General features: G+C 36.7%; 1 protein-coding gene across 3 annotated transcripts in view; it reads right to left on the bottom strand.

Annotated features, from left to right (window-relative positions):
- Nucleotides 1-27023, bottom strand: part of SLAIN2 (SLAIN motif family member 2) — a 78575-nt gene that overhangs the window by 36528 nt on the left and 15024 nt on the right. For 2 of the 3 annotated variants that reach the window (XM_082837780.1, XM_082837781.1), the window contains exons 2-4: nucleotides 7991-8139; nucleotides 2362-2526; nucleotides 450-611 (exon numbers count right to left, since the gene is read on the bottom strand). In XM_082837780.1, the coding sequence (XP_082693906.1) occupies nucleotides 450-611; nucleotides 2362-2526; nucleotides 7991-8139 (476 nt within the window). The remainder of the gene's footprint in view (nucleotides 1-449; nucleotides 612-2361; nucleotides 2527-7990; nucleotides 8140-27023) is intronic. The other variant, XM_082837782.1, reaches the window with a different exon arrangement.

The raw sequence follows: 27023 nt of genomic DNA, 5'->3' as shown, positions 1-27023 counted from the left end.
CAAAAAGAGATATACAGTATATCAACGGTATTAAAATTTAACAGGAGTTGGGGTGGGTAAAAAGGGGGAAAAATGTCTAAATCGGCTCCTTGGGGAGGCAATAATGAAAGAACAGTTGAGAAACTCTGGTCTACACTAAGAAAACACAGAGCAACCGAGTAATAACTACAGAGTTACAGTGTAGAGTAACATGCAGGGTATGATTACCAGTCACAGAAGCAGAGCATAGCCTGTTTTTCTTTGCTCCTCACACAGCAAACTGCTCTACATACTATGGATTCTAAAAACAAGTTAATGAACAAACCAGTCCACTTGTTGAAAAAGCCTCTGAAATTTCAACATTTCTATTCTTACTACGTTATTATTCCACAACACTTTGACATATTTAATAACAACAACAAAATTGTACAGTAATGAAAGACCACAACTTTAACAATTAAAATACTTACTTTCTTCCTGCATCCGAGCTAGAATCTGCACATCAGTTACATCATTTAGCTTATAATTGGATCCAATTGAATCTTCATCTAATTCTGAAGCACTTAATTCACTGTCTATAGAGGATTGAGGACTGAGTGGAGGATTTCTGTCTGACGAACTTTTCAAATTACCTTAAAAAAGAAAATGATTCAAACTTCAGTGAAACAAAAGTTGAATAAACATCTGTTGCAATTAACTTGATATTATATCTTTGGATTCAGTTCATTGTTATTCTGCCTTTTCTGTTTATAAAATTCCCAAATGTTAAAATTAAAAATTGTCCTGATTAAGTATAAAGAGGGCTACAGAGACTCCTTCATATATAATGACAAATACAAAACACATTTTCTTATAGCTGTAACTTATCTATGTTCTTATGAAACAATTAAGTTTTCAAAACAGTACCTGGCAAGTAATTAATGTTCAATAATACATGCTATAGGATTTCAACTTTTACAAGGTAGCCAATGAAACTACTCTATAAATAGATGAATTTAAGATGTGTTTTCTCCTCCCAAATTCAGTCACTAGCAAATACCACCATCGTTTCCCTTGAATAAAGCACCTACTTTTCCTAAACAAGAAAGCTATAATTTGAGGAAAATCAGGACTCCTTAGAGATTTAGGAACAAACCAAAAAAAGAACACTACGCTCATTCCTCCTACATTATGCCATGTTTACAAAATTCCTTCGCTAAACTAGTAATGGGGATCCAAGGAGTTCTCTGAAGTTAACTAGTGAAGCACAAAGATGGGATGAAGAAAATGACTGGATGAAAAAACTCATTTTATCATTAAACCAAAAGGGGGATAAAAGACAGGTCAGAGGAATAAAGCATATACATATCCAAAAGACTCTAATTTGTTCCTAAGGAAATGCTTTCATCAGATCATCAACTTCTAATGAAGAATTTTAAAAATCCCAGGACTGTCACTAATATTTCTAATACAGATTTATTTGAAACTTGTTTTCCAGAATTCTTCACCATAAGAGCCAGCTCCAACACGAATGGCACATAAAAAGAGCAAGAAGAATACGAAACAGTTTATGTTGTCAAGAAGAGCATAGTGCACATGATAGGAAAAGTACTATAAGGTCAGTCTCAAATAGTGCCTGAATAAAATTCTCTATATTAAACAAATACAACCTTTTTAGTACAACAGTCATGGGTGAAATAAGTAGCAAGTAACAACCTACGTACAGAACAAACTTCAGGGTCAATAAGTGATGAGACTAGGGAGTATACAAGTCAAAAGTTTGAGGTGGTTAATAATACTTTAATTTTTAAGGAAGCTATGATAATTAATCATACCAATAGCAGTAATAAGAGTAACTGAATGGTGAAATCTAAAGAACAGTAAGCTACAGAATAACAGTCTCAGTCACAGAACCACAGCAGAACATTCTTCCCCCAATTATAGCAATCTATCCCTCTCCCATATCATTTAGAGCTCTAAACACCCTCTTGGCACATTCATATACAGCCTTGTACTATTATTTAACTACAATATCAAAGCTTATTAAAACTCCTATTAGAAGAGTTTAACTCTGTAGCTTTTACAACCTAACTAAGCAAGCTACTCAGTAAGCATCTACTGGTTAAAAAAATAAAGGCTGTGACGCTATTTTTCTCAAGCCACATTAAAAAACTTTTACACACATGCTAAAGAAAACTTTATGAATGTAACTTGGCTTATCTGTATCACTGGTGCCTAGTACCATACTACCTGGTGCTAAGTAGCACCTCAATGATATCTTCTCTAACCAGTTGGAGGTTTCATAAATAAAGGAACTTGAACTACTGATGAGTAAGTTATTTTCTGAGGCAGGGCAGTAAGTTAAAAACCATTTCTTAATTACTCCATTTCGTCTCTCCTTACCTGAATTTCCAGGAAGTATTAGCTGTTTGACTATAGGAGGTCGCACTGGGGTTGAGGACGGAGAATTGAAACCACTGCTGTATGGGCTACTGGCATTTGGACTGTAAGGACTTGTGTAACTGATGGAGTTGAAAGGATTATTATACAAATTCTGCCTCTTGAGAGCTGCATTAATGACAAGGGGAAAAATCAAATTGAAGAAAAGGCTAATAACATCGCAAAAGTTTTCCTACTGGGGGACTTCCCTGGTGGCAGAGCGGTTAAGAATCCGCCTGCCAATGCAGGGGACAAGGGTTCGAGCCCTGGTCCGGGAAGATTCCACATGCTGCGGAGCAACCAAGCCTGTGCGCCACAACTACTAAGCCTGTGCTCTAGAGCTTGCGAGCCACGACTACTGAGCCCATGTGCCACAACTACTGAAGCCCATGCACCTAGAGCCCATGCTCTGCAACAAGAGAAGCCACTGCAATGAGAAGCCCGCGCACCGCAATGAAGAGTAGGCCCCACTCGCTCCAACTAGAGAAAGCCCGTGCGCAGCAACGAAGACCCAACGCAGCCAAAAATTAAAAATATAAATAAAAATAAATTTATAAAAAAAATTTTTCCAATTAGGAAATTCAGTAAGTCATTATCTCAGTTTAAACACAGAAACATTTCTATAGTAGTGGAGAGAAATATATCACATTAATAATCCCAACAAAATACTTCTACTATCTTAAATTTTGTTATGCAAATAAAACAGGAGCCACACCAAACAGAAATAATACTATAGGAAGAATATCTCCTCAACAAATTATTAGCTACTAAATTAAGTTACTTCTATCTTGTTGGAAAGTTTATTCCAACTGTGTCAACCTTGAATGGCCTTTAAAAATAAAATGAATATAAAAGCATATTTGTGTTGTCTCATTTTTCTATAACAAACACACACTGCTAATAACAACAAAAAACTATGAAATAATGAGTTTTAAAAATAGTCGTTCCAAAGTTTGGATTTTTAAAAAAATAAAGCAATACTGACTATTTAGGCCAGATTAAGGTCAAACATACAAGAATTCCTTTTTTAAAAAGAACCCCCCCACCCCATTTTCTGGACCAAGGAGAATACTTCTGCCAAAAAAGGGGAAAAATTTGTGCTATGCATATAAAATTATAAAAATAGTATGAAAGTAGGGCTAAGATATCAATTATATACAAGAAAAATTAATACTTAAAATATTTTTTCTTTTCTTCACCCTATTCTAAAATCTACAGCTTATTCACATTTATGACCATCACCAAAGTACTATGCAGAATAAATACACAAATGTGACATGGTACTTCTTCTCAAGAGGCCTAAAGCCAAGTAGTGCAGGCAGAAAAAACAGTGATTTCAAGGCAAAATGAAATGAGTACTATCATAAAGGCGCAAAGAGGCTAATGGAAATGATGAGATAGGAGTAATTCATTACAACTGAGAGAAAGTAGGTAGTAAGGCTTTTTGGAAGGAGAGGCACTGGAGCAGTCTTGAGAGGATAATTTGGTAGGACACTGGAAGTGGGGAAAGTATATGTTTTCATCTGTGTTTATAACATAAACTAAAACCATGTCTTGAAAATGCATAGTGTCCAGGGAATAACAGTGAGTAATCTAGAAAGGTAAAGTTCATGGTGAGCGACAAAACAGGAACAACCAGCTGGGGCCAGGTCACAGGAGGCCTGGAATACTATCCTCAGGAGTCTGAAATTTGTTCAGTAGCAGTGATAACACCATCGGGGACTTTTGAGCAAGAGTAATATGATCCAATCAGCTTAAGGATAAAAAACTGATGGAAATTCTAATGTTAAATAGATTAGACTGAACTAGGCAATAAAAGTGGCCAAAAAAAAAAAAAGGAAGAAAAGGATAAATATTAAAAACCGGGGCTTCCCTGGTGGCGCAGTGGTTGGGAGTCCGCCTGCCGATGCAGGGGACACGGGTTCGTGCCCCGGTCCGGGAAGATCCCACACGCCTTGGAGCGGCTGGGCCCGTTGAGCCATGGCCGCTGAGCCTGCGCGTCTGGAGCCTGTGCTCCGCAACAGGAGAGGCCACAACAGTGAGAGGCCTGCGTATCGCAAAAAAAAAAAAAAAAAAAACAACAAAAAAACCCGGTAAGGATTTCTAAAAGGAAAAAACAATAAGATGTTTCTGAAGTTTCTGGTTTGCCTATAAGCAGAGCACTGGTTTTGGGAGGAGGAACACATGCTTTCTGTTTAGTTTTTCTGTTTAGTTGGATAGTGTGGTAAGTTGGTCAGTATAGTTTTCTACATATTTTTCTACATATTCACCATGAGACAAGACACCACGAAACATATATTTAGTATGTAGCATGATCTCAATATATCAACCTGAGCAGAAATACGGGTGTTCATTCCTTCCTATCTCTTTACTCTTCTATTTCCTTTGAAGCGCAGTCTCTCTTTATTTGGTTATTTAATCACTAGCATTTCAAGTTCTCAACTCTTTTATCTTCTCACTCTAAACCATATTCTTTTTCTTGAGAAATCTCATTCATACTCACAACATTAGTTATTATCTCTATTCCCCCAAATATCCATTATTTATATCTCCAGGCCTAAGTTTCCATGAGCTTCAGTCCCATATATGCTGCCCATTTAATGTCTCCCCTGAGGGTATGGCAAATGCACCCCAGAGCCAACAAGTCCAAATCCAAACTCATTATTTTCGAACTAAAACAAATTCTCTTCCTGGGGTCTCTATCTCAGAATGATAACAACATTCATCCTATTACACAAGCTGGAAACCTAGAAATCACTGCTGATACTTTCTTCTCCCTCATTTCCTCATATTTGGTTCATTCCTTTTTCCTTTCACACCTTTTCATCTCCACTACGACCCTTTCCCCCCAACACGCACTACGCAGCTATCATCATCAACCCCCCTCAAAAGCATCCTACGGTTCACTTTTGGCCCTCTCCAATCTACTCTCCATACAACAGCTAAGCATGTCCTCATCAACGTGCAAATCCTATCATTTCTTCTTCCTGCCAACACATACCATACCCTTGAATAAAACCCTTCAGTATCTTCCCATTGCTTTTAGAATATTAGAATAAAGTCCAAAACCTTTAACATGGTCTCTAAGGCCTTGCAGAGTCTGGCTCCTACATATTGTTCTGACCTCATGTCCAGTTCCTCATGTACACTAGGCTCCCTCCCATATGCTCCCAAAGGCCTCCCACAGAGCCTTTGCACAAGCTGTTCTCACCACCTGGAACACTCTACTCCCTCTGTCGCCTTCCCCTTTAGCCCACTTAAATTTTCCTGAATCTTTAGGACTCAGGCCAAACATTACTTCCTGAAGTAAAATTCTAATTTCTCCAAGCTCAAAGCACTGTAGATCATTCTTTTATTACATATCACCAGTTATAAAAATTATTTTATTAACATGTTTCCCCTACTAGATGCCAAACTCCGTGAGTGCAGGTACAGTGTTAGTCTTTCTTCATCATGTATCCGCTACCCTTTCCCCAACGCCTGATACATAACAGGTTCTCAAAAAATATTGAATATGCATAAATAAAGGAGATTAGTTTGAATAAAGATGATACTGGATATAGTATGAATGGATGAAATCATCAAAACAGAGAGAAATGGGGCAAAAGAGAGACCTGGGCAGATGGGGCGGGGGTGGGGGGAAGGCAGGAAGAATGGGAAGTTTAATGGGTACAGAATTTTAGTATGGGATAACAAAAAAGTTCTGGAGATAGAGAGTGGTGATGGCAATGTGAATGTACTTAATGCCACTGAACTGTATGAACTGTATATTTAAAAATGGTGAAAGTGGGAAATTTGTGCTATATAAATATTATCTCCCCCCCCAAAACACACACAAAAAGATGGGCAGAGAAGGGAGAAACTTTAAAGAAGACTGAAAAGAAAACCGGAGGGAGAATAAGGGTAAAAAAGATAATGTGCTATCAAAAAAACAAGAGAAGAATATCTTAGGAACAGGTGCTGGTACACTAAAGAGAAGCTGAGTATGATGGAGTAGAAAACGGCTGTGCTAGAATATAATAGCTAAGTTCCTAGGAAGCTTTGCCTTATCAAAAAAATACATTTAAAAAACAATCTTCCCTTTAACTTGGGAAAAGAGAGGTTTAGGACTACAAGGTTCAAACTTGCAACAGCCAAATTATTTTTCTTTGAATATATACAGCTATAGCTATTGCTCTGTGCATACAGCTATAAAATCTAAACACTGTTAAGCAGATCCAGTACTTGATTACACCTAGTTTTGGTTCAAGAGTAACAGCTTTTCTTACATGCTCCTACTATCTTTAATGCCTTTGTTATAATAAAGCAAAAAGCTACTCACTCCAATTGCTACTTTTGAAGTGCAACAGCTTTGGTTTTCTCCCCTATGTCCATCCCATACGTTATTTTCTTATAATAACCACTGCTCCTGCCACAACAAACTATGCTTTACTATATGACAGTTTAACTGTGTAGGCTCCCCCCTGCTTCCCCTGACCATTTGCAGCTTACACTCTAAAAAAGAGGACGTACCTCAGTAATAAAGCCAAAAAAAAGCAATTTTAAGGACATGGCTGCCAAGTAAACACAAAGCAAAAAACAAAACTCTATTTAGGATTAGTAATCATGCATCAATCTTTTACTACATGAGCATTCCAGGAAACTGATATTCTTTCTTTTTTTTTTTTTGGCCTCGCTGCGAGGCTTGCAGGATCTTAGTTCCCTGACCAGGGACTGAACCAAGGCCCCAGCACTGAAAGCGTTGAGTACTATCCACCGGACCCCCAGGGAATTCCCAGAAACTGATATTCTTTTTTTTAATTTTTTAATTTTTTTTGAAACATATTTTTAAAAGATTGAGAGTAATTCCAAGAAAGAGTCAATAATATTTTTCCTACATTTCTAACACACTGGCATGCTACATTAAATGCCATTAGAGTGACACATTTTGTCAGCTTTGTGAATGCTATTAAACAATAGAACATAAAAGCAGTTTAACTTAAAATGTCAAGTTAAAAAAAAAAAAAGAGGGGAAACGAATACATTTACTAAGCACTATCATGAGCCAGAAAAACATGCTAGGCTCTTTCAACATTATCATTTAATCCTTAAATAACACTTGCAGGGTTCATCATGCTTATAAGAAAACTGAGCTTATAGGAGTTAAATAATTCGCGGAGTCACATAGCAACAAAGCGACAGAGTGAGAATGAGGGCTCTTTGGTTCTCAACCTGTATCTTTCTACCACATCAGAATTTCCCTGAGGCTGGTGAGATGATTTTAGATGATATCAGACAAAACATTTTTTTAAAATAATTATTTATTTTAGCTTGCACCAGAAAAAACCTTATTACATAAAATCCATTATTTCATGGATATTTTTTAGGATGAAGCTAAATAAAAATACGGAGATTTTTTTTAAAGGCTATTAAGAAAATAACAGAACAGGGTTATGTGCATATGGCAAAAACTCACGATGGCATGCACAATGTGATTTGGAAAACACCCCCCAAGCAAAGAACTGCCTTCCTAAAAACATACCAGTCAACATTTATCTGTTTTTTGATTAAAGAAAGCAAAGAGATGAATTTACAAGTAAAATTATAGACATACCTGACATAGTTTGATCAAGTTTGTGGATAAGAGACTTTTTAGCACATTCAACATCAGGACTTGGGTAATCCAAAACTTGCCTGCACCAAACTAAAGGACTAACTGATTTCTGCATTGGTGTAAGTTTTTTCTTTGGTGATGAATACAGCCTAGAAGAAAACAAAAAACAACAACAAAAAAGGGTAATGTTAATTATTAAGCACAAGGTTATAAAATAGGGATCCTTTGGAACAGATTTAAATTGGGGAATGGGGAGTAAAAATGATGGAGTATGTTTAAAATCACCCACATTTACTTTCTGCACAGGAAGAAAATGACACTACAATCATCAATATAAGCCCAAATCTCAACTATTAAATGAACCCAAATGAGGCCAACTGTCCAGTCCTAAAATGTGCCTTTATTTTTCTCTTTTACTCTCATTTCAAAAACTATGAAGAAACATGTCTTTACAATATTTTATTCTGTCTTCAATAGTTCTTAACTCCCTAATATAACCATATCATTAAGTCCTGTCTAGAAGGCAGATAAATACCTTGCTTTCCAACTCCCAGTTCCTTTCCTACCACAAACCACACATTCACCATTAGTAATGCATTCCTTTTACTTAAGCAGTACCCACTCTGTAGCCCTTTTTTCAAATGATACGTCAGAGAAAAGCAATACATTAAAAAATCCTTAATAACAATATGAATCAATTTATGAAATTACTCCAGTTTCAGTAAAGAAGAAAGGAAAAGTATTTTATAAGCTCCTGGGGAAGGCATATAAAAACAAAAAGGTGAGAAGATACTTCCTACTTCATTTGTTTTTCCTCAGATTAGTTCAGATTACATCAATTGATGTTAATTTATTTCAAATGTTACTGTATATGAAAAATGTGAAGTTACTTGAATTCTAACCAGAGTGGTTTCCAAATTAAGATACTTAAGTGAAATCTATGATGTAAACAAAATTACTGCACTTCCAGATGGATGGGATGTAAAATCAGCTCCTTTACTGCACCTGACTAACTCATGGAGGATGGGGAAAAGGGAGAAAAAGTGCCCCATCTGACATTGCCTCCTCCTGTCTTGTTGATGCTGCATAGAGGTGGAGGTTCAGCTCTCCCACTGGGCCTCTATGACTTAATTTTAGCAGAAATAGGCGAATAAAGCAATATTTTTCAAGTTTTCTTGACAAGTAAAATCTTGACAATCTCAACTTATAAGTTACATTAGCCATCAATAAATTGGCTGTGTCCATCAGAAAACAGTCCCTCTTGACTGAACTGTATATTATTATTTAAGAAATTCAAAAGCATCAGTGAAAAAAAATGTTTTTAGTAGGCAAATTGATAAGGGTAGGAAATAAAAAAAGATGGAAGAATACAAAATTACTCTTAAATTTTTAGCTGTTGTAACTGAAAGAATTATAGTGCCATTGACAAAAACAGGAAAGCTACCATTCACCTGGTATAGGCGAGATTATGATGTTTTAAACTGATTTTGAATTATTGATGTTTTATTCATTTAGTTTATAGTAGTTTCTGTATTTTTAAAGATGCTAAAAGTACCTTACAACTTTTTTTAAAAACAGCCTTTTCAAGATGTAATTTACATACCATAAAATTTGCCTGTGTAATTTCTGCACCATAAAATTCATTGTATAATTTGATGAATTTAGTATTTAGCTACCCAAACCATCACCACCATGTAATTTTAGAACATTTTTATCACCCTAAAAAGAAACCCCCTTTCCGTTTCTACCTCCAGCCCTAGGCAATAACAAATCTGCTTTCTGCTCCATGTTCCTTTCTAAACATTTCATATAAACAGAATCATACAATGTGTGTTTTGTGTGTCTGGCTTCTTTCACATGAATTGCCAAAGTGTGAAAGAAAAAGTGATACACACTACTATATATAACTAATAAGGACCTACTGTATAGTACAGACTATAGTAGAGACAATGTTTTGTAATGGCATTTATGGGAAAAGAATATAAATGGACATACATGTATGTATAACTGATTCACTTTGCTGTATACCTGAAACACAATACTGTAAATCAACTATACTCCAATTAAAAAAAAAAAAACAACCCAAAAAGCCCAACATTTCCTAAAAGTTCTCAACACAAGGAAAACAATTTTCTTCTTCCTCCCCCCCCTTTTGTATCTGTATGAGATGATGAATGTTAAATAAACTTATTGTGGTAATCATCTTGCAAAATACGTAAGTAATGTCATTACGCTGTACACCTTAAACTTATACAGTACTGTATCTCAATTATATCTCAATAAAACTAAAAAAAAAAGGAGTAAGCATTGCTACAAACACTACCAATATTAAAAGAATTGTAAGGAATATTTTGAAGAACTTTACGCCAACAAAACAGATAGACTGGAAGACTGGATACACAAATTCCTAGAAAGATACAAGTTATCAAATGGGACTCAAGAAGAAATAGAGACTCTGAAGAGATTTATAAAAATAAATTGAATTAGTAATGAGAAATCTTCCTGTAAAGAAAAGCCCAGTTCCAGATGCCTTCACTTATTAATTTTATCAATACTAAGGAAAAGTAATGCCAATCCTATACAAACTCTTTCAGAAAATAGATCTAATGGTAAAAGACTGAAGGCTTCTCCTAAGACTGGGAACAAAGTTAAGGATGCACACTAATCAACATCTCTATTCAATGTGGTACTACAGTGTCTAGCCAGTGCAGAAAGGCAAGAACAAGAAATTAAGGCATCCATGTGGGAAAGAAAAAAGTAAAATTGTCTTTATTCACAGACAGTATGATCCTGTACATAGAAAATCCTTTGTAGGAATCTACTGAAAGCAAACGAAATCAACTAGACTTAATTAATGTGTTTAGCAAGGTCACAGGATATGAGATCAACAGGCCAAAAAAAAAAAGAAAATCAACTTATTTCTATATATCAATGAACTCAAATATGAAATAAATATAACAATTCCATTCACAACAGCATCAAAAAGAATACTTAGGAATAAATTTAACAAATGAAGTGCAAGAGTTGTACACCGAAAACAACAAAACATTGCTGAGAGAAATGAAAGACTTAAATAAATGGAGAGATGTACCATGTTCCTGGATCTGAAGACTCAATGTTGTCAAGATGTCAATTCTTCCAAACTGATCAACAGAATACAATCCCTACAAAAATGTCAGCAAGCATTTTTATAGAAATGGACAACCTAATTCTAAAAGTTACATGAAAATGTAAAGACAAAGAATGGCCAGAAGAATTCTGAAAATGAACAATCTTCTAAAAATTTTAAAATCTCTGGTCTTGCTCCCTTCCAATCCATTCTATATATTGCAGCCAAATTGTTTTCTGAAATATGAATCTGACTATTAATATTCCTCTGCTAAAAATTCTATGCCAGTTTCCTTTTGCCCTTATGATAGTTTTTTCCAAAACACAGCCCCCGTGGCCCTTGAAACACAGCAATGATCTAACTGTTGCACTACCTTTTTTTTTTTTAGCTACATTTCTCACCCTTCTCCACCACTCAAATCTAAATAATAGCCATATGGTACTAATTTCTACTCCTGAAAAGCCCAACACTTTTGCTTCTAGGTCATTTTGTGCATGCTGTTCCCCTTGCCTTAAACAAACTCAATTCCACTTCTTGGTTACCTCACCCTCCCTTGCCCAACTTCGGCCAGCCCATTCGTACTTTCTACGAAGTCTCAACTTAAATGTCCCTTCTTCAAGGAAACCTTCCTTAAGTACCTGTCATAAGACTATATTAGGGGTTTCCCTGGTGGCGCAGTGGTTAAGAATCCACCTGCCAATGCAGGGGACACGGGTTTGAGCCCTGGTCCGGGAAGATCCCACATGCTGCGGAGCAACTAAGCCCGTGCACCAAAACTACTGAGCCCTCGTGCCACAACTACTGAAGCCCGAGAGCCTAGAGCCCATGCTCCGCGAAAAGAGAAGCCACTGCAATAAGAAGCATGCGCACCAACACAAAGAGTAGCCCCCGCTTGCTGCAACTAGAGAAAGCCTGCGCTCAGCAACAAAGAACCAATGCAGCCAAAAATAAATAAATAAATAAAAATTTTAAAATGTGTTATGGGGCAATAAAAATGCTACAATATGGATAAACCACAAAAACATTAAACTAAGTAAAAGAAGTCAGCCACAAAAGACCACATACTGCATGATACCATTCATATGGAATGTCTAGAATAGGCAAATCTATGAGACAAAACAGATTGGTGGTTGCCCAGGGATGGGAGAGGAGATGGGGAGAGAGAAATGGGAAATGACTGCTAATGGGTACAAAGATCCTTTCTGGGATACTGAAAATATTCTAAACCAAGATTATGGTCATGGTTGTACTATTCTGTAAATATACTAGAAATCACTCAATACTAAAAACAGGTGAATTTTATGTATGTAAATTCTATCTTAATAAAGCTGTTAAAAAATATGTTAGAAATAATTGGTCTCTCAAGATGTTGCTTTTTCCCTTAGGACAATTATTACAAAGGAATTAAACACCATTAAATATAATTTATGTCTATTGTTAATAGTGAGAGAACTAGTAAAGATGTAATTAAGAATATGAATGTTATGAAACTGATCATAACAAATCATATTTTGTCCGATATGTCACACATACCTGTATAATATGACTGGTGATAAAAACAACTAAGAATATAACTATTTTGTAAAAGTAACAACTTTAGGGACTTCCCTGGTGGCGCAGTGGTTAAGAATCTGCCTGCCAATGCAGGAGACACAGGTTTGATCCCTGGTCCAGGAGGATTCCACATGCCGTGGAGCAACTAAGGTCGTGAGCCACAACTACTGAGCCTGTGCTCTAGAGCCTGAGCCACAGCTACTGCACCTGTGTGCCGCAGCTACTGAGGCTCGCGTGCCTAGAGCCCGTGCTCAGCAACAAGAGAAGCCACCGCAATGAGAAATGAGAAGCCTGCGCACCGCAACGAAGAGTAGCCCCCGCTCACCACAACTAGAGAAAGCCCGCGCGCAGCACTGAGTACCCAACGCAGCCAAAAATTAAAAAACAAAACAAAACAAAAAAACTTTAATAATATAGAAATGTATAAATGTAAGGAGTGATAATAACCTCCCTCCCCCTACCAATTCTATCCTCCCAAGTTATTTACAGTTTGCAGTATGTCTCTTGGGACTTTTTTATGCATACACATAGCAGACATATTATTAAAAGACAGAGATAGGATGGGAAATTGGAGACATTTTACTGAATTTATAGTAACCACAGTAATCACTTTTCATGTTGCAGTCAGCTGAAAGTAGGCTAATAAAGCTAAGAACAACAAAGGTTTAACTTTATTTAAAGTAAAAATAAAAATTATATCAAAACTGTTATTGAAATAAATTTCTGTAGATTGGTATGGAAACTTTTTACAGGCTAAGGAAAATCATCAGATTTTAATACCTCAAAATCATACTTCTCTATTTACTGAGTAAGGTGTATTCAACGCAAAAGAAAAGAGCCTCTGTCTTCACAAAGTTCAATGTATATTCCCTGCAATAGTAATGACATTTACAGACTTATATATTTGCATCTGAATGAACCCTGAACAAAACACCAATGATTACAATGTTTTTTAAGTGCATATGAAAAAGATAAAGGAAACATAACAAAGTAAGTTCAAAGTGGCCATATTGAGATTGTAATTTTGTTTCTATTCTTATAATTTTATGGGTTTTTTTTTCAGATTGGAAATTTGAATTTATTTTTATTATTTATTTATTTTTAATTTTTATTTTATATTAGAGTATAGTTGATTTACAATGTTGTGTTAGTTTCAGGTATACAGCTAAGTGATTCAGTTATACATATACATATATCCATTATTTTCATATTCTTTTCCCATATAGGTTATTACAGAATATTGAGTAGAGTTCCCTGTGCTATACAGTAGGTCCTTGATTACCTATTTTATACATAGTAGAGTGTATATGTTAATCCCAAACTCCTAATTTATCCCTTCCCCCGACATTTCCCCTTTGGTAACCACAGGTTTGTTTTCGAAGTCTGTGAGTCTGCTTCTGTTTTGTAAATAAGTTCATTTTTATCACTTTTTTTTTAGATTCCACATATAAGTGATATCATATATTTGTCTTTCTCTGCCCAACTTACTTCACTTAGTATGATAATCTCTAGGTCCATCCGGAAAGGCTTGAATTTTTTTTTAAATTTTTTATTCAAGTGTAGTTGATTTACAACGTTATGTTAGTGTACAGCAAAGTGAATCAGTTATACATATACATATATGTGCTCTTTTTTAGATTCTTTTCCCATATAGGTCATTACAGAGCATTGAGTAGCATTCCCTGTACTATACAGTAGGTCAAGGAAAGGCTTATATTTAAATCAGGGTGATGGAAAGGCTTAAAGGTCTGCCCAGAGTGTGGAATCAATGGATCAGAGTTGGTGGTCTGTGGAGTAACTTCTTCAGAAAAGGCACTGGGAACAAGACCAAGGGTTGAGTAAAGACGGACAGATATGTCAAAGGGGTACTGCAGAAGGCTAAAGTTGGTCAGCTACACAAGGGAGCAGAGGAACAAGAAATAGATGTATGTTGAACTCATTTACTGTTTTTTTTAAGTTAATTTTTATTGGAGTATAGCTGCTTTATAATGTGTTAGTTTCTGCTATACAGCAAAGTTAATCAGTTATAAGTACACATATATCCTCTCTTTTTTTAGATTTCCTTCCCATTTAGGTCACCACAGAGCATTGAGTAGAGTTCCCAGTGCTATACAGTATGTTCTCATTAGTTATCTATTTTACACAGAGTAGTGTATATAAGTCAATCCCAATCTCCCAATTCATTCCACACCCCCCTTCCCGCCTTGGTATCCATAAGTTTGTTCTCTACATCTGTGTCTATTTCTGCTTTGCAAATAAGTTCATCTGTACCATTTTCTAGATTCCACATATAAGAGATATTATATGCTATTTGTTTTTCTCTTTCTGACTTATTTCACTTTATATGACAGTCTCTAGGTCTATCCACGTCTCTACAAATGGCACTATTTCATTCCTTTTTATGGCTGAGTAATATTCCATTGTATATGGTTTTTTTTAAACTTTCATTAATAAAAGTATCTTTGGCCGTACCCACACCTAAATATAATTTAATAAACTATTAGGATACATTGCTTTATAATGATTTAACAACCTTCCTGAGACAATGTGAAATAATAATTAATGTTATTATTAATCAAGGGCTTATTACATGGCAGGCATGGTTTCAGTATTTTATTTATTTATTTATTTTGGCTGCACCAGATTTTAGTTCCCCAACAAGGGATCGAACCCAGCCCCCCAGCATTGGGAGTTCAGAGTCTTGCCCACTGGACCACCAGGGAAGTTCCTCAGTATTTAAAATATACTAACCCTTTCAATCTTCCCAATAAGCTTATGAGATAGGTACTAATATAATCCCTGGTTTACAGATGAGGTCAAGAGGCACAGTGAGCTAAATGACTTGTCCAAGGTGACATAGCTGTTAAGTGGCAAAACAGGATTGCTTCAGAACCTAAGCTCTTAACTTTACCAACTAATACTTTACATACTTTACCAACTAATACATTTTCTAAAAGAATGTACAAGATCCTTGACTTAAAGGCTTCAATATAGTAATCATTCTAATGGCCTCCTGCTGTTCCCTGCTCTCTTCTAAGCCTTATGAACCACAAAATATAAAGTTGTAATAGATCCCACTATTAAATACAATTAAAAAAATCACAACTCAGTTGAAGAAAAATATCTTCAGTTCATATGTAGTAAGAGTCTTTTTGAAATTTTAGTAATAAATAATAGTGGTAATTATTTACAAGGCAAATTCATTAATAAAGTCTTAGAACAGTTTACAAGCCCTGAAGTGACAATGGCTGCAGGGCAGGATACAGACATAAACTGCTGGTATGACAGCAGAACACAACATGGTGAATCAACAAACAGGGCAGAGCGAGCAAAACAGATTGAAGAAAAGTTTTAAAGTAGTAAATCCCAAACTTTTAGACAGTGACACTCTATGCTTCCATTTTCATTTCATGATTCTCTTGATTCTCATTCTGGTATGGCATGGGTTTTTTAATTTTAAGAGTATCAAAACAATTTTGATATTCCTTGGGATGCCACAAAACTGAGGTTGGAAATTACTTCTTTAAAGAGACAAACATCTAGTGCTGAGGCATAATTGTGTACTGCTGGGAGACCAACTGGGAGTGTGGCAATCAGAAAATGAGTTGTTTTGTTTTGAGAAAAGACATCAGGAAGACTGGAAGTCTCAAACTATACCAGACTGCAAATTGTGGCAACAGCTGCAAAGAAAGAGACAGTTTTAATGTGTATTGACTAATACATAATACATATCTGCTTAGCTACAATTGCATCCATAGATAGCAATTACAAAAAAATAAATAATTAAATATCAGGTAATTAAAGTGCTAAAGAAAATTTGGCAATATCTTTACGCTACGCCACAGTAGGAAGAGAGAATACACTATACTCTGCTTATAGAACTAAAGTTAATATTAAGACCAGCCCAGGGACTTCCCTGGTGGCGTAGTGGTTAAGAATCCACCTGCTAATGCAGGGGACATGGGTTTGAGCCCTGGTCCGGGAAGATCCCACATGCCGCGGAGCAACTAAGCCCATGTGCCACAACTACTGAGCCCGTGTGCCACAACTACTGAAACCCGCGTGCCTAGAGCCCGTGTTCTGCAACAAGAGAAGCCACCACAATGAGAAGCCCGTGCACTGCAACGAAGAGTAGCTCCTGCTCTCCGCAACTAGAGAAAGTCCGCACACAGCAATGAAGACCCAACGCAGCCAAAAATAAATAAATAAATTTATTAAAAAAAAAAAACCTTTAAAGAAAAAAAAAAAAAGGCAGCCCAGACATTCTCTTTTCTCTCTCTCTCTCTCTTTTTTTTTTTTTTTTTTTTTTAAGTTTTTGGCCATCCTGAATGGCATGTGGGATCTTAGTTCCCCCAACCAGGGATCGAACCCCGCACACCTTGCAGTGGGAGTGTGGTGTCTTAATCACTGGACCACAAGGGAAGTCCCATCTCTTCTCTTTCTTTTGAGTTACATAGAAAGATAAGAATGGGTATGTGAGGATTCCTTATTATTAAAGTGTACGGGATACCAAGATGGTTAAAATGCATAAAATACATTTGGAGGGATGGGGGAAAGTAGTTGTGTGTATATATATAAGCTATATATAATTGTTTAACTCTCTCTCATATAGCACTCCAAGCATCTCAGGGACAGGAATATTTCACATCATTCCTTATGCCTCACCCTCACCCCCAAAGAAAACTGCCTGGCACACAGTATTATAGAAACGGAACACCATATTGCAGAATGAATGAAGGAAATAATTATACAAAAATTCATAATAGAGCACTGCCTTTTTCCTGAAAAATTATAATCATGGAAATTCTATAGTTATACTTGATGTACCAGTTAGGGACCCCAGTTGTAAGATCAGCAGAACTAAATTCTTCCTGTTTTAATTCATATCCATTTCTACCCTCCTCATTCCTTTCAAAATACCCATAACCACTGACCAGGATCTCTCTGACCAGGATCTCTCTCAAGTGACAGTAATCAAATCATCCCAGTGTCTTTAAGAGGCTAAATTTAACCTATTCTCCAGTCCCTTAACTTTCTTCCCTTTCCTACTAGTTTTCTCAAGATCACTTATTAATTACCAAAGGTAGAAGTGATGACATGAGGATCTGAAAATACACATTATAAGTGTAAAACCTGAGCTCCTCACACACTTCCTACATCACATTATTTTTGTTATTTTATCAACTGCTGCCTCATAAGATATAACCATATATTTATTCCTACTATTTTATGTTTACCAGAAACTTTTTTTTTTATTATTGGGTTTTTTTTGGCCTTGCCACGTTGGCAGTGAAAGTGCTGAGTCCTAACCACTGGACAGCCAGGGAATTCCCAGAAACTATTTTTTTTTTTTTTTTTTTTTTGCAGTACGCGGGCCTCTCACTGTTGTGGCCTCTCCCACTGCGGAGCACAGGCTCCGGACGCGCAGGCTCAGTGGCCACGGCTCATGGGCCCAGCCGCTCCGCGGCATGTGGGATCTTCCCGGACCAGGGCACGAACCCGCATCCCTTGCATCGGCAGGCGGACTCTCAACCACTGCGCCACCAGGGAAGCCCCCAGAAACTCTTTTAATTTGAAGAAATCTTTTGTTTGTTTCATCATAACCAATCATCATTTTTTGGACATACAATATGTTCTAATAGTTTTAGTACTAATTTTTCTCCTGGGTGTCAGTCACAGAGCTGTAAGTGCTTACTATAGACATTGTCTCAAAATCAAATATCCCCAAACAAACCTAAAATGACACCATTATTTTTTCCAGTCAACAAATGAAAATTTTTATAATGACCTTGACTGTTTTCTCACTCCATACATTCAATCAACACATTCTATCGATTCATTAAACTGGCTTCCCCACACCTACCAGACTTTCAACCTTCCAATCCATCCTCTACTACCACTTAGCTCTCCAAAACACAGGTCAGGATAAACATTGTTTCACAGCTCAAAAACTTTCTCACTGGATGTACTCCCCAACTTAATTTTCAAGATTCTGTGTTTTCGATGCAAAACCACATCCTTGATCTTCTCTCTCAAGTACTCCAATAAAAAACCCTCTTGTCCAGCCAAAATGGCCAAATAAATGTTCACTTCACACATCTGTTAAACCACAGATGTGTCTTTGCTTATAGCTCTTTTTACTACAGGGGCAAAAATAATTTCCTTTCCATTTTCCTTGTCTAACCCAAGCCTTACCTCTAGACCAATTCAAGACTCCATTTTTCATGAGGCTTTCCAACTGCCACAGTTCTTCTGACTACTCCTTATCATCTTAACACAGTGCTCTACTCATAGTAGGTACTCAATAAATGTTTTATGATTACTCCCATGGTGACTGTTCATCCCAGTTTGCCCAGGTGTAAGTCCTCATTTAAACCTGTTGTTTTGGCATCTCAGCACTCCCTTGACTCTCAAATAGTTTGTACAATAAATCACACAATCATTTTAATTTTTCCTAATTTTCAGAACATTATTTTATGACTTAGAAATGTAAATGGAGGAAAGTTACTAGAATAAGATACTTATTCCTGCAATACAGCACTAAATATTTCTGGTCAAGTAGACACCGTAAGTATGCTTTAAGGCAATACTTGGGGTGATTTTGCCCCCAGGAAACATCTGGCAATGTCTGACATTTTTGCTTGGCCAGGGATGTTGCTAGACATCATACCACACACAGCACAGCCCTCACAACAAAGAATTTATCATCGTTATTTAACGTCGATATCGACGTTATTTAACGTCGATACCCTTATATAAGAAAGCAAGATCAAAATGATATTTTTAAACAATGTAGATGTTTTATAAGAGGAACTAAACAAATCTGATCTTTATTCATTTAGCTTGAGATGATTGTTTTCATGCAATCAATTGTAAGTGGTTGGGATGAAATGGAAAGACTATCATTATGGACTCAATACTTTGGTTTGAATTTCAGTTTTGCTACGTGCGTCTGGGCCCAAGAGGCTGGTAAAGATCAGAGGTTCAGTTTTCTAGCCCACAAAAGTACCTACGTCTTCTCTTCCCACCTACATACTATTGCCACACTAATCTTTCCAAAACACGATTTTGTTAAGGATATTCCGACACTCAAAAATCTCCTCCTAGATTTCAAAAGCAATCCACAGTATGGTCTCCAACCCAATGATTCAAATTTCTTACTTGTTCCCCAACAAATTTGTATCTTCACAGACTTCGCTTTACCCTACTCAAATGAAGCACTCATTCTTTTCCCTGCACTTTTTGATTCTGACAGAGCAGCAAGAAATACCCTTCCGCCTATCTGTACCTAAATCCTAAGTCTCAGCTCTCACATTCAAGTCCATATAAACCTTTCTGCTGTGAACTCTCATTGCTGATTTCAGAGAGGACCGAATTCTGTGTTCATTCTGTCTCCAAGCTAAACTCTAAGCACTTGAAGGCTTAGTATCAAGCCACAATCAGTCATTTAAACAAATGTTTATGTGGCAGCTACCACTGGCCAGGCATGGTGCTCAACAGGAATTCAAAAATGAATTAAGGGGTTTCCCTGGTGGCGCAGTGGGTGACAGTCCTCCTGCTGATGCAGGGGACACGGGTTCGTGCCCCGGTCCGGGAAGATCCCACATACCGCAGAGCAGCTAGGCCCGTGAGCCATGGCCGCTGAGCCTGCGCTCCGCAATGGGAGAGGGAGGCCACAATAGTGAGAGGCCTGCGTACCGCAAAAAAAAAAAAAAAAAAAAAAAAACAATTAAGACAAAATTAAATGATTATACTTCTCATCGTGCTGGTTGTTAGCTCTCTCAGTCATAGGGGGTACTACCATAGAAACCTACAGCGCCTGCTCAACAAGTTCCAAACCTCTAGATTCAGGTTTCTAGGACTTACCTGTTTTTTTGGATTTTATTTTTTAATTCTCTCCAGATCAGCCCCAGCTAAAAATAACCAATAGCAAACAAGAGTTTCACTATGAGAAGTCAACGCAAGACCCATTATCTCCCTCCAAGGGGGGAAATTAGCGGGCTCACTCAAAAGATAGTCACATCCTAAAATTACTAAAGTACTCTCTCTATATCTACTAGTTATTAACAAAGACATAAAATATAATCTCTATAATTATAAAATGCAGTACGAATTAGGCACTAAACGCATTATACTTAAAAACCTCCTCACTAACTTAATAGCATCTATTAAATTCCATTCCTCAAATTTATCAGACTCATAGGTCATTTGTGGACTTAGCCTGGCCCACACCTGCTTCTTTTTTTTTGTATATATAAATTTTATTTATTTTATTTATTTTATTTTTGGCTGTGTTGGGTCTTTGTTGCTGCGAGTGGGCTTTCTCTAGTTGCAGAGAGCGGGCTTCTCACTACGGTGGCTTCTCTTTTTGCAGAGCATGGGCTCTAGGCGTGTGGGCTTCAGCAGTTGTGGCTCGCAGGCTCTAGAGCGCAGGCTCAGTAGTTGTGGTGCATAGGCTTAGTTGCTCCACGGCATGTGGGATCTTCCCGGACTAGGGCTTGAACCTGTGTCCCTTGCATCGGCAGGCAGATTCTTAACCACTGTGCCACCAAGGAAGCCCCACCCCCTGCTTCTTATTCACGCTTTCCAAACAAAACAACGCTTAACAGCCACACATGGTTGGGTACTTTCTAATTCTCTCACAGGCAGATGAGCAGAAGTTCATGAATGGAGCAGTGGAGGGCTGTGTGTGGGAGAGATTTCCTTCTAGTAACTGTAGAAGTGGGACATGGTTTGATTCATCCTCATGAATTCTAAACCTCTAATTTTTAACTAAACACTGTTTGTCTCTCTCCAAATATTTTCATAAACTTCATGGTACTGCATTATCTTGCTTCTATTATTTCCCACATTTCAAGAAGATATAATCACTTTTTTCTTTTCCTCCCTATAGTTCCTTAATACCCTCAAGAAGTCTCAATTTTACTCCAGAATTTGAACCCTTTCCAAGATCAAAGCAAATTGTATGTTTTGCATTTATTGAGCCTTCCTCTTAAATAAGCTAATTTGTTCCTAAAGGTATCCATTTCCTCCATAATTTAGATTCCCAAATGAAAGAGCACAGAGGATGTGATTTTACGTAAATAGAACAGGCAAAATAAGAACTTATATTACTGAAAGCCTTAAAACCTAAATGCTTCTACAAGTTCATTTTTGCTACTAAACTGTCACAACAGGAGTCAACATGCAGTGTGCTCTGGCTAGTACAAGTCATTACTATAAGGAACAGAACATTATTGTAACTCAATTCATTTACATTGAGACACTATTTAATGCTATTTACTACCCAAATTATTTTATTTTAAATCATGTCGAAATTAAACTGATTTACAGATATACTTATAGATATGGTCCTAGCAGAAAGGCAAGGAGGCAGGGATCTGGGTAAATAAAAGAGAAGGGAATGAGCCCTTTTAGGCTACCAGGGCATCGGCACCACCAGGGACCCTGGAAAGTTTGGCATAGGGATTTGCATGCAGAGTAGTCCCAAAAATAAGACTGAGGAGAGCAGCAACATCAGGAACCCCGAAGACTCACAAAATGTGAGCTCTGAAATTCCTTATCTGATATTCCTGGAAAGTAAGGAAGTTTGGGGTTTTTCCCCCTCAACAAAAACAGACTACAAATCACAGCAATATCTTATCTGATCCACCTCCTAGAGTAATGAAAATAAAAACAAAAATAAACAAATGGGACCTAATTAAGCTTCAAAGCTTCTGCACAGTAAAGGAAACCATAAACAAAAAGACAACCCACAGAATGGGAAAAATATTTGCAAATGAAGTGACCGACATGGGATTAATCTCCAAAATATACAAACAGCTCATGCAGCACAGCATCAAAAAAACAAAAAACCCAACCCAAAAATGGGTGGAAGATCTAAATAGGCATTTCTCCAAAGAAGACATACAGATGGCCAAAAAGCACATGAAAAGATGCTCAACGTCACTAATTACTGGAGAAAAGCACATCAAAACTACAATGAGGTATCACCTCACACCAGTCAGAATGGCCATCATCAAAAAATATATAAACAATAAATGCTGGAGAGGGTGTGGAGAAAAGGGAACCCTCCTATACTGTTGACAGGAATGTAAATTGGTACAACCATTATGGAGAACAGTATGGAGGTTCCTTGAAAAACTAAATACAGAACTACCATACGGGAGACTTCACTGGTGGCACAGTGGTTAAGACTATGCACTCCCAATGCAGGGGGCCCGGGTTCGATCCCTGGTCAGAGAACTAGATGCCACATGCGTGCTGCAACTAAGAGTTCGCATGCCACAACTAAGGAGCCGCCTGCCACAACCCAGAGCAACCAAATAAATAAATACTTAAAAAAAAACCCAAATCTACCATATCATACAGCAATCCCACTCCTGGGCATACATCTGGAGAAAACCATAATTCAAGAAGATACATGCACTCCAATGTTCACTGCAGCACTATTCACCATGGCCAAGACATGGAAGCAACCTCAATCAATGTCCATCGACAGAGGAGTGGGCAAAGAAGATGTGGTAGATATATACAATGGAATGTTAGTCAGCCATAAAAAAAGAATGAAACAGTGCCATTTGCAGCAACATGGAGGGATCTAGAGATTGTCATACTGGGTGAAGTCAGACAAAGACAGATATCATATGATATCGCTTATATGTGGAATCTAAAAAAAAAATGGTACAAATGAACTTATTTACAAAACAGAAATGGAGTCACAGATGTAGAAAACAAACTTCTGGTTACCAGAGGGGAAAGGGGGAGGAGGGATAAAGGGAGATTGGGATTGACGTATACACACTACTATATATAAAACAGATAACTAGTAAGGACCTACTATATAGCACAAAGAACTCTACTCAATATTCTATAATGACCTATATGGGAAAAGAATCTAAAAAAGAGTAAGTGTATGTCTATGTATAACTGATTCACTTTGCTGTACACCTGAAACTAACACAACATTGTAAATCAACTACACTCCAATAAAAATTAAAAAAAAAAGACTACATACTTTAGGTAAATCTGATAAACTTGTTAATATTTGCACTTGTGGAATCTCATTTTTAAAATGCAAAGTTAAAAACAAGGATAACGGATAAGATCATACACATCAGCTGACTTGGGCTCCAGTTCTATCAAAAACACATGTCTAAACTTACTGGAACCAAAATTTGTTCATCTGTGAAATATAATCTTACTGATTCTAAGTAACAAGGAAAACATCAATGGCTTTTTAATGTATCATGCTGTATTATGATCCTTACCCTATGTGACCACAGAGTAATGAAACTGACTTAAATCAGTAAGATTTATCAGGATTTTTTTAAATTATAAAAGTAATTTGTGGGATTCCCTGGTGGCGCGGTGGTTGAGAGTCCGCCTGCCGATGCAGGGGGTGCGGGTTCGTGCCCCGGTTCGGAAGGATCCCACGTGCTGTGGAGCGGCTGGGCCTGTGAGCCATGGCCGCTGAGCCTGTGCGACTGGAGCCTGTGCTCCGCAAGGGGAGAGGTCACAGCAGTGAGAGGCCCGCGTACCACAAAAAAGAAAAAAGAAAGGAAAAAGCAATTTGTGTTCGTAACAGAAAATTGAGAAATTACAAAAAGTACAAAGAAGTATAAAACAAGGTCTAACAGTTATCCTACAAAAGAGAGAATTTTAAAACTGATTTTAAACATCAGATACTGTATCTGGACAGAATTTTCTTTAATTCATTCATGGGAGAGTACAGTTTAAATATTGCCATTATGCAGAGTATGTATGAAATTCCTCATTTGTAACTGGCATAGGGGTCATGCAAGTCATGCAAGAAATCTGGTCTCATTATTTTACCTCGTTCACCTCGTTTCAACGTAACATATTGACAATCAGATTGATTCAATTTAATATAACTGAACTCTTACTACACACAAGATTCTGAGAGCCTGTTTTGACACACAAAGATGAATATGATACTGCTTCCTCTGCTTAAAATGCTCACCATCTAGACAAGACAAAGTACGAGGTTGTGGTGTTACATATACTCTAAAAAGATATATAAACAGTGATAGGCAACACTGAAGAGGAAGTAAACCAAGTGGGAAATTTAGAACTTCAGAAAGGAAAGAAAAAAGGTACTCTATACAGAATGAAAATTAAAAGGTAACAGGCATGAATGTTTATGAAGTTTTCTGACAACAGCAAGAAAATCCAGGAAAAAGGTGAATTGGAGTTGGACTGCTGAGGACTTCAAACATCTTGCTAACCCATTTTTATTCACGAGGCATAATAATGACTTTAACAGTTTTCAAAATTCAAACCTACCCTCAAGAGGAAAAGAATCTGCTATTACTATGGATATTCAGAGAAATGTGCCATAGATTTAGGAAAAGAAAAATCCATGATGCTTACATTGCTAAAGATCTCTCCCACATTTAAGCTTAGCAATTTGTGTTAGGGTATCTTATGTTCCAAAACAGATGACAATATTTTAATCACAGAAACACAGATTAAAAGAACACTTAGAAATAACCAAATTTAACTTTTACCTCTTTGAAACATCCCTTGTCACAGGACCATTAAGCAGTCTTTACTGCTAAAGGTTACTCACACTTTTTAAAGGCAGTCTATACTATCTAGGAACAGCTCTACTAGAAAATTCTTCCTTATGTTAAATAAATATTTGCTTACCTCTAACGTATACCTATTGTTCTAGTAATGATCTCCAGAGTTATACAGAATAAGTCTAAAAAATCTATCTACAGGTTAAATAAATCAAGATCAAATGTTTTATCAGGCACGGTTTTCAGGATTGGTATGAATCTCAACGCACTATATTAGCTATGTGACTTCGAGTTTAAGTTTCCTTACCTGTAAGATATAGATAACATGACACCTGCTACAACACAGATGAATTTTGAAGAGACAATGATAAATGAAATAAGCCAGACACTAAAAGATAAATACTATATGATTCCACTTATATGAGGTACCTAGAATAGTCAAATTCATAGACACAGAATGTAGAATGGTGGTTGCCAGGGGCTGGGGGCAGGGAGAATAGGGGAATGGAGAATTACTATTTATACAGAGTTTCAGTTTGTAAAGTTCTAGAGATGGACGGTGGTGATGACTGCACAACAATGTAAATGTATTTATATGCCACTGAACTGTACACTTAAAAGTGATTAAAATGGTAATTTTTGTCTTGTATATTTTACCCCAATTGAAAAAAATGGGGATAACAATAACTACAACTCAAAATTGTGCAGATTAAATTATTTAACATGCATAAAATGCCTTATACAATACTTGGTATATAGAACATGCTTAAACAATAATGATTGTAATATATTTTACCAATCATGTGGCCCTTCTTGGCCAAATTCAATTTTTTAAGAAAGCAAGAAAATGCATTATCATGTCTCTAAGTGTTCCCAGCAGTGCAATGCTCACACATAGGGGGTCTAAGTATTTTTTCCATTAAAGAAAAAAAAAAAAGTAAACCCATGTTAGAATCACTGGAAAACCACTGCTAAGAAGGGAATAAAATGATCATCTAGATGTATAACTTCTGATTCATTTAAAACACACACACACACACACACACACACACACACACACACGAACCACGTTACTTTAAAGTAACATCTCCCTGGTCTAGAAGAGTCTAGAAAACAAAACTTCAAGATGTTAATCAGCGAATGACTGCCAAATTATAAGTGGTGGCAATTATACAAATTAAATTGCTTTATAAACCTAGGCTCATCATATTAAATCACAGGCAAATTCTACCAATGGTCCCCTACAAAAAGTATACATAAAACAAAAAGGTCAGTAATAAAAGTCCATTATCAGAAGTGAAGGGCTATGAGAGAAAAAAATACAGTAAGAAAAAACCACCGACATATCTACCTCTGAGTTAGGGAAGTTTATCCATAAAATTTATTGATGAGAAGTCAGCATGAGTTCAAAGTGTCTTCATAAACTTAAAAGAAAACTGATTTAAAGTAAAATGGATTTAACGGGATATGAGGAACTTATTAGATTTCCAATCTCAAAAACCTTTAAGAAAAGAAGAAATAATCATCTGTCCTGACCAGCTTGAATATTAAATCAGCTTAAAAACAAGAGGCATGACCGCCTGGTCTCAAAGTCCATTTCTAATTTTATTTTCTATGATTTTATGTTCTGCAAAAGTTCCTAAGGGCCCCACAAAGAGTCAGACAGCTCATGTCTATTTTCCCTAAAATCATTATTGTCAATCTGTAGTCTTCTCTATAGATATAGAGAGTGTATGTCAGCAATAATGAATCTCTCAAAGAAAAAGTAAAAAAAAAAAAATAAAGCAACAAACTTCTAGATACTGACAAATAATTTTAATTAACA

This window comes from Leucopleurus acutus (assembly GCF_964270905.1).
Source record: "Leucopleurus acutus genome assembly, chromosome: 4".
Taxonomy (NCBI): domain Eukaryota; kingdom Metazoa; phylum Chordata; class Mammalia; order Artiodactyla; family Delphinidae; genus Leucopleurus; species Leucopleurus acutus.
Note: the sequence above shows the minus strand (reverse complement) of the source record. Positions and strands in the feature narration are given on the sequence as shown.